Source organism: Zonotrichia albicollis, chromosome 5, assembly GCF_047830755.1.
Source record: "Zonotrichia albicollis isolate bZonAlb1 chromosome 5, bZonAlb1.hap1, whole genome shotgun sequence".
NCBI classification, from domain to species: Eukaryota; Metazoa; Chordata; class Aves; order Passeriformes; family Passerellidae; genus Zonotrichia; species Zonotrichia albicollis.
This window is the reverse complement of record NC_133823.1, coordinates 7954132-7963191: the sequence shown is the minus strand read 5'-3', so window position 1 is coordinate 7963191 and position 9060 is coordinate 7954132. Positions and strand designations below refer to the sequence as shown.

The window sequence follows — 9060 nt, the reverse complement described above, 5'->3', positions numbered from 1 at the left end:
ACGGAGTCAGAGCCCTGCTGGCACCAAACACTGGGGGTGCTGGGAGGGGGCCCTGGGGTGCACCCTGCAGCTGCAAACATCTGGATGGAGCTGAGAGCTTCCCCATCAGCCTCTAGCCCTCCCCAGGAAGGTCAGTGGCACTGAGCTGCCCCTCCTGCCACCACAAGGCCTCCCCAGGCATCTCAGGGAGCCTTTGGGGAGAAATTCCTCCCTTTGAGGGGCTGAGGGCCTGGCACAGGTGACCAGAGCACCTGGGGCTGATCCAGTGCCCAAGGCCAGGCTGGACATGGGGCTGGAGCAGCCTGGGACAATGGGAGGTGTCCCTGCCATGGCAGGGGTGGCACTGGGTGGGATTCCATGGAACTCTGCCTCTCCTGGGTCCCTCTGCACAGCCCCAGGCCCCCTGAAGCTTCACCCCACCCTGCAGGTCCTGCCAGCTCCAGGAGAGGACACACAGAGGAGAAATGCTCCAAACCCATCCCTGCCAAGAGGGAATGTGGGAGCATGGGGGGAAACACGAGGGCATGGCTGGGGATCAGCAGTCTGCCACAGACAGGGACAAACAGGGACACAAACAGGACACAGACAGTGCACAGACAGGGACAGATCCCAGGGAACAGACAGGGACAAACAAGGCACAGACAGGGCACAGAGCAGGACAGATCCCAGGACACAGACAAGACAGATCCCAGGGCACAGACAGAAGTCTCTGCTTCCCCCAGCGAAGTCCCAGGCTGTGGGATGGCCCTGCCCAGGCTGGCAGCAGCAGCTGGGGAGGCTGCAGAGCTATAAATGCCTTTGTGTGGGCAGGAGCAGGCGCTGGCCCCGTCCCCTGTCACCGGCACAGCCAGCAGCTGCACCCAGCCTGGGGCTGCAGAGAGGCCAGGGCAACACGTGGGGAGTGCTGGGGTGTGATGGTGTTCACAGGGGTCTGAGGATGAGGGAAGAGACGAGGATCTGACTCCATGTTTCAGAAGGCTTGATTTATTTTATTATATATATTATATTAAAACTATACTAAAAGAATAGAAGGAATTATTTCATCAGAAGGCTGGCTAAGAATAGAATAGGAAAGAATGATAACAAAGGTTTGTGGCTCAAACAGAGAGTCTGAGCCAGCTGACTGTGATTGGCCATTAATTAGAAACAACCACATGAGCCCAATCACAGATGCACCTGTTGCATTCCACAGCAGCAGATAACCATTGTTTACATTTTGTTCCTGAGGCCTTCTCAGTTTCTCAGGAGGAAAAATCCTAAGGAAATGACTTTTCATAAAAGATGTCTGTGACACTGGGGGTCACCCAGAGCCCGGGGTCAACCAGAGCTGGGGTCCCAGACAGGAGAGGCCCCGGGGCTGTGGCTGAGGCTGCTCCCCCTCCCAGGCACTCCCTGTCCCCAGCCATGGACAGGGGCACAGGAGGGTGACTCTGGGCAGCCACAGCCTGCGGCTTGCTCAGCTCAAACTCCATCACCCCTACCCTGGCCCAGGTTCCTCTGCAAGGGACACCCTCAGGTGTGACAGTCTCAGAATCAGGGCATTGATGGGGTGGGAAAAGATCTCCAGGATCAGCAAGTCCCAGCTCTGCCCAATTCCCACCTTGTCCCCAGAGCTCTGAGTGCCACCTCCAGGGCTTCCCTGGACACCTCCAGGGATGGAGACTCCAAACCTCTCTGGGCACTTCCAGTTCCTGACCCCCCTTTCCATGGGGAAATTCCTGCTGGTGCCCACCCTGAGCTCCCCTGAGGCTGTTCCCTCTGCTTCTGTCCCTGTTCCCTGGAGCAGAGCCCGACCCCCCGGCTGTGCCCTCCTGGCAGGAGCTGTGCAGAGCCACAAGGGCCCCCTGAGCCTCCTTTGCTCCAGGCTGAAACCCTGCCCAGCTCCCTCAGGGATTCTCCAGCCCCTTCCCAGCTCTGTTCCTGCCCTGGCCACGTTCCCTTCTCCAGTCAAACACCTCTGCGCTGCTCACACAACCCTGGCAGAGCCAGGTGAGCCTCCCCAGAGCAGATGTGCCCCCAGTGCCACCCCAGGGACAGCTCACAGTGGTGTCACACAACTCCACAGCTGTATCCTCTCCTTGGTCAGTCCCAGGGGCTCTTCCCTGGCCAGAGGAAGGTCAGGGCTGGCTGCTCAGTGGATGAGTCAGGAGGGCTGGCAGGAGGCAGGAACCAGCCAGGACAGTTCATGGGATGCTCTGAACCCATCTCAGGTGGGGGAGCAGCACAGCCTGGGGGAACAGCCTGGAATCTCTCTGCCTTTGGGAAATTGGAAGGAGCCTCTGGTGCAGCAGCAGGGCAGCAGTACATGGGCATAGGAATTAAATGAGAGTGGTTTGAAAAGCCCCTTGTCCCCAGGAAGGCAGGCAGGCTCTCCCAGTGCCTCATCCCCCTGGAATCTGAGCTCCTCCCAGCAGCATTAATCAGCGTGGCTCCCATTTGTCACGCCGAGGTCGCTCACCCTCCCGCAGGGTCCCATTTGGCAGCAGAACTCACTTTATCTGCTGATGTAGGGAGAAAAATATTACTAAAAGCTTGACTTTCAAACCTTGCTCGTGTGAGAGCCGGGCCTTTCCCATTTCCAGCCAGATTCCTGCCCCAGGCTGAATTCCTACCCTGGCCCCAGGAGCAGCCAGGGGCTCACAGAGGCAGCACAAAGGAAACAATATTTTAAAATCTGCTCTACTGGATTCAAGTGGGATCTGCACTAATGAACAGCCACTCAGGAAGTCATGTCTTCCTCAGGGAATTGTTTCAGGAAAAGTGAATTATAATCCAGGATGCACTCATGGAAAAAATGAGATGGACTTTGAGGAAGGCTGATATAAAGCCCATAATAATCCATAATCCATCTAATTTCAGGTGCCAGTGCAGGGGTGGGCTGCATGGTCTTTAAGGTCCCTGGCAATCCAAACCATCCTGGAATTCTGGAAGAGTTTTCCTCACCTGCTTTGGCACAAATCCTTCATCTTCTCCTCTCCAACAGCTTCCTGTGGTGCTCTCAGTGACAAAACAAATGGGCCAAGAGAAACCCTGGGAGGAGTCCCCAGCAGGCACCCAGGCTGGACAGGCCATGTCCTGGCACAGGGACAGCAACACTGCATATTTGAGAACCTCCTTTTCCAAGGAAATGGGGCACTTGAGCTGTTTCATATCAGCACTGCAAGGCATTTCCATGGAAACCCTTCCAGGTCCCAGCAATGCCAGAATGTGTCATGAGCCCCTCAGCCCCTGATGGGACAGGGGGTTCTCCATGGGAGGGGCTCCAGAAACACCCAAACCTGCTGGAGAGGGGCTCCAGAAACACACAAACCTGCTGGAGAGAGGCTCCAGAAACACACAAACCATCAGGAGAGGGATTCCCTATGGGAGAGATTCCCAAAACACCCAACCCAGCTGGAGAGGGGTTCTCCATAGTGGGGGTTCCCAAAACACCCAAACCTGCTGGAGAGGGGTTCTCTATAGGAGAGATTCCCAAAACACCCAAACCTGCTGGAGGGGGGTTCCCAAAACACCCAAACCTGCTGGAGAGGGGTTCCAGAAACACCCAAACCTGCTGGAGAGGAGTTCCCAAAACACCCAAACCTGCTGGAGAGGGGTTCCAGAAACACCCAAACCTGCTGGAGAGGGGTTCTCCATAGGGGGATTCCCAAAACACCCAAACCTGCTGGAGAGAGGCTCCAGAAACACCCAAACCTGCTGGAGAGGGATTCAGAAACACCCAAACTTGCTGGGGAGGTGTTCTCCATAGGAAGGACCCCCAAAACCCCCACAGGGCTGCCCCCATAGAGGAGGGTCAGGACTGATTCCCTCGGGATGGAATTTAAAGAACAAAGGAAGAATGAGTGGAAATGGTGATAAAGGAGAAATGGAAGGTGCTTCTGAAGGGAAAAAAGCCTCTCATTTTGAAATAAAGCACATTTCAAAGCAAAAAGTGGATTTTTGCACCTCTTTTCCATTTCCTCCTTTTCCATCTGATCCAGGAGGCTTCCCAGCTGCAGGTCAGGCTGTGGACACACATCTGTCCCACACAGCAATCCCTGGGGGTGCTGCTGATCAAAGGGCAATTCTGAATCACTGAAAGCACAAATCTGCTCCAACAGTGCTGACAAAAACCAGTCCTGCCCCAATTCCCCTCCCAGAGCTCTGCAGGATTCACCCCAGCAGTCTGAGTGCAGAGGATATGGAGGGGATGACTCCACTCTGGAGCCAGCACAAGACAAGCACAAATTCCTGAGTGTTCGGAAAGCAGTTTGGTGTGCTAGAAGCAGCAGCAGCTGCAAATGTCAACAGCTCCTTCCCAGAGCTGCAGACACTGCAAGGGAGCTCTGCATGCACAGGAGGGCAGGGACAGCCCTGGAGCAGCTCAGGAGCATCCCCAGGGACACATCAGTCAGGGCAGGAGGGATGGGAACACTCCCAGCAGCAGCTGTGGGGGAAATTCCATCCCCCAAAGGTTTGTCCAGCCCTGGAGTCCCCATCCCTGAGGGATTTCACAGCCCTGTGCTTGTGGCACCTGGGGACACAGCTCAGGGGTGGCCTGGCAGTGTTGGCTGGATCTCAGAGGGGTTTTGGGCTCTGGCAGTGCTGGGGGAACACTGGGCTGGATCCCAGAGGGGTTTTGGAGCAGCAAGGCCCTCCAGCTCCCTTCATCTCCTCACTGAAAGCTTAAAGGCACAAATAAGGAGCTGAGTGGCCTTAAGCAAGCTCCAAGTGAGGCAGGAGCTCGCTGGGGCTCCAGCACCCCCAGTCTATTCTCCCAGGGAACAAATCTGTCCCTGTGTGTTTCAGGATCCATCAGAGAGCTCAGCCCCAGCACACTCAGCACCTTCTGCTTCACACAGAGCTCATTTCCAGCCAGAGTACAGAATTCCAGAGGCAAGGCAGCAATTCCATCCCTCCTGATCCCAAGGCAGTGGAAGGAGCAAACTGCAGCTCCAGGCCAGGTGGGACAGGGCAGGGGTGGCATTGGATCCATGCATCCCAAAGCAGGCTGATGCTGTGATAAACAGGTAAAACTGGATTGTGAGAGGTGGGAAGGTCTGAGAAGAGGAGCCACAGCCTGAGCTGATTTATCCCAGCCATGGGATGGTGTAAGTTGTAATCTGCACTTCAACTTCCATTTCTGAGATCAGATCAGATCAGGGAATCCTGGAATGGTTTGGGTGGGAAGGGATCCTAAATCCCACCCAGTGCCACCCCTGCCATGGCAGGGACACCTCCCACTGTCCCAGGCTGCTCCAGCCCCAGTGTCCAACCTGGCCTTGGGCACTGCCAGGGATCCAGGGGCAGCCACAGCAAATCTGGGAATTCCAGCCCAGTCCCTGCCCACCCTCCCAGCCAGGAATTCCTTGCCAAGATCCCAGCCCAATCTCCCCTTTCCCAGTGGGAGCCATTCCCTGGCTCCTGTCCCTGCAGGCCTTGTCCCCAGTCCCTCTGCAGCTCTCCTGGAGCCCCTCCAGGCCCTGCAGGGTCTCTCCAGAACCTTCCACCTCCATGGTGCCCAGCCCTCCCAGCAGTGGGTGTTCCCTCCCAGCTGGTTTGGGCTGAATTGCCACAAACATCTGTAGCAGAGAGAGCATAGGAAGCCACAGTTCACACCCACTCTGTTTTCCTCAGATCTCTTTTCCTGTTTATCCATCCTATGAACTGCTCAGTGATGATCAGATGAAACTGAGACTTGAGCACTTCATAAACCTCCTCTCTGCCCTGCATCTTTTCAGTGATGCTGGCCCAGGGTACAGCCAGGGACCCTGGCAGGACGAAGCATCAAATAAAACAGGGATTCTCCCAAGAAAGCCCTGAAATCTCCCACCACCAGCACCACAAGTGTCTCTGCTCAGCCCCTCCTGGTCCCTACACAAACACAGCTGCAGCAGTTATTACAACTCAGCTGTTTTATTGAAGTACAAAACATAACAAGTGAATTTTCTACATTGAGACAGGCGTTTTAAAAAATCTAAAAATCTTCGTTAAAACCCGTTGAAAATAAATATATAAAACTGCTATTCCAATCAGGGAGTTATAAATATGTTATGAACCAAGTTCTTCCAGACTGTGTTTCCTCTGAAGTGCCTAACACCACTATAAAACCCCAGCTATTTATTTAAAACCCTGACACTTCCCCAAATCCCTGATTCTTACGTAGGGCAGGACCAGTGAGCACAGAAGGGAGCCAAGAGCACAAAGTGGGGCTGCAGAAGTATTTAGTGCCTTCTCCTGTGCCAGGGCTGTGTGTGCCCAGCCCAGGCTGGCTGAGGTCAGCTCCAGGACACCTTCTTCCCCAGGACACGGCTGGTGATCTTCTGAGGGAAAAACAAAGGGACAGGGGTGAGTTTAATGATTTGAAATTAGCAATGCTGAGCACAGGTTCTCTGCACAGATTGCTGTGGAATCCAGCAGGGGGAATACCCATGAGCTGCTGCTCCTTCCAGCAGCTCTCTCCAATTCACTGGCATCACAAACTCGCTCCCCCTCGTGGAAGAGCCTCAGCATTGGAACAAATCTGCATCTGATAAACTCAGAAAATTCATTTTTGCTCCAGTGGGGCTGAAAGTTCTGATTGCTGCTGCCATCAGATCAGAGTCTGTCCCCACTACAGAGTGCAAAATTCTAGGCACTCCCTGTCCCCTGATCTGACCGGGATGATTTTATGCTCTATTTGAAATTAAAAGCACAAAAGCAAAGGGCTGCTGGGACAGAGCATCAGCCCAGATCCACGTGCACCCTGTGATAAAAATAACTTTACTATCTTAATAAAAAGAAGTATTGAACAATTTCACAGATAAGGATGTCTGTGCACTCCAGCCCAGGAATTTCTATGGCTCCAGTTCTAGGTCAGCCCATATTGTTTCCCCCTCACTCAGTGCCAAGAAGACTTTTTATTATTCTCTCTCCCGTCAATGAGCTGCCCCAAGCTGTCACAGAAATGCCTTGAGACCAGCTCTGTCTCATTTTTGGAGCCATTCCACAGAATCTGTGGTTGATTTTCAGGCACAATGAGCCTCACCCAGAAGCTGGTGCCATCCTCACCAAACCATTCCCTGATTTACAGCAGCTCCTCTGCACCAGCAGGGAGAACTAAAGCACTGCAATTATTTACTGCCATGAATCATCACCTCCCTTCCAATCAAACCCATATTTATGTGCAAAAGTTCTGATCCTATTTCCTCCCTGCTTCCAGCCCACTCTGCCACTCCAAGTCAGTGACTGCCAGAACTCATTAATTCCTCCAACTTTACTGTCCCAGCATCTGGAATTCTCAGACCAGAAGACAAAAAAATGTCCTGAAAATACCCTGCTCAAGTACAGCAACAAATTAAAGTCTTTCTAGTGGTAAATTCCGCAAATTAGAGTAGGAAGATGTTTTACAGAACACATTACAAGTGCTGGCTTCCAAAATCCAATGACTGCTGCTCCCAACAAACAGCCAAGCCTGTTACTCCAGCTCTGGAATACTCCAGGAGTTTAACACTAAAACTGGAGTGCAAGTTTAACACCCAGAGTTTAAAGAAAAGGCCAGGTTTAGTTGCAGTGCCTGTCCATGCTCAGGGACACTGGTTTATCCCACAGCTCCCCAGCAGGGCCAGTGCTGGGCAAACAGAAACTGCTGGAACCCTCAGAGGTAACCCTCCACCAGGACTGCAGGCTCTAGCCTGGATAAATTAAAGGTGACTCCAGGCTTTGCTAGGCATGGCTGGGAATTCCCTGAGCCAAACCTACAGCCAGGGCACAGGAGAGCAAACCCAGCTCTGGAAGGACACTTGTCCTTCTGGGATGTGCTCCAAGACCCCTCTGTTCCACCCAGCTCTGGAAGGACACTTGTCCTTCTGGGATGTGCTCCAAGACCCCTCTGTTCCACCCCAGGGCCTGCACAAGCCCTGGTTTTTATCATTTCACCAGCACCACCTTCTGAGCCATGGTTCCATGGAATGGGAGGATTTCAGGAAAGGAAAGGTGCAGCAGAGCTTGGCTGATGAATGGAGCACACCTGGGCAGCCCCAGCACTGGACTGCAGTGCCCTGGGTTGTGAGGTGTGGCTGGGGTGTGCATTCCTCCTGTCAGAGCTGGGGCAGATGGGTGGGTTTGGGGCCAGCACCTGCATGGATGTGCCACTTACACCCAGACAAAATGGCTCCAAAATCTGATTTTTACTTCTGGCCTGCTCTGCCTCTTCCTTGCCATGGCACAGGAAGGTGTGAGATGAAAAGGGGAGCCCAGGTTTGTTTCCAGCCCCTTGCAGGCCTTTCCCTGAATGGATCCAGGCACATCCTGTCCCTACAGCACGGCCAGGAGGGACAGCCACAGCAGCAGGCTGTCCTCTGGGCAGAACCCAGCTCTTCCCTCCTCTCCTGGGATGTAAGATAAGTGTGTATTCTATTGCCACCTGTCAGAGCTGGGGCAGGTATCTGCTGCTCATGGGGCAGTTTTCTTCATCTCTTCCACAGCCAATCCTTCCTCCAGGAGGTCTCTTCAGTTAAGGGGCCATTAATTATTAATTATCTGCTATTAATGGGCCACTAATTATTAATTACCTGCTGTCCATGGCCAGTGAGTGTCCCTGCAGGGCTGATCAAATTCCAATATCCCATGGGGAGATGCTCCGCCCAGGGGAGGAGCCAAGCATTCCTGCCTGGATACAATCTGAGGTTTGGGACACCCCAGCAGCCTTTGCACCCTGCATTCCCAGAGGAGCAGCTTTCTGCTGCCCTGCATTCCCAGAGGGAGCCCAGGCCCATCTCCAGCAGCCCTGGAGCTGCAGAGGAAAACTCCCCCCTTGTGCAGGATCCCTGCTGCAGCAGAGCCACAGCTGGCACTGCAGGAGGGCTGAGCCCCCATGGGATGGGGCTGGGACACCACCCTGACACACAGGGGGGCAGGGCATGGTCTCACTCTGGTAGGGTTTGTTTTCTTTTTGTTTGTACTATTGCATTTGTATTTTTAATTTTCCTGTTAAAGAGCAGTTATTCCTATTCCCATATCTTTGCCTGAGAGCCCCTTACTTTAAAAATTATAATAATTCACAGGGAGGGGCTTTGCATTTTCCATTTCAGGGGAGGCTCC

At 53.6% G+C, this 9060-nt stretch overlaps 1 protein-coding gene across 2 annotated transcripts in view; it reads right to left on the bottom strand.

Moving 5' to 3' along the window:
- Positions 1-5390: 5390 nt before the first annotated feature.
- The window catches only part of ALMS1 (ALMS1 centrosome and basal body associated protein), a 51756-nt gene continuing 48086 nt past the window's right edge, over positions 5391-9060 (bottom strand). Inside the window, exon 18 of one of the 2 annotated variants that reach the window (XM_026797037.2) lies at positions 5391-6299. In XM_026797037.2, the coding sequence (XP_026652838.2) occupies positions 6258-6299 (42 nt within the window). In that variant the 3' untranslated portion in view covers positions 5391-6257. Of the gene's footprint in view, positions 6303-9060 lie in introns of both variants that reach the window. The other variant, XM_026797036.2, reaches the window with a different exon arrangement.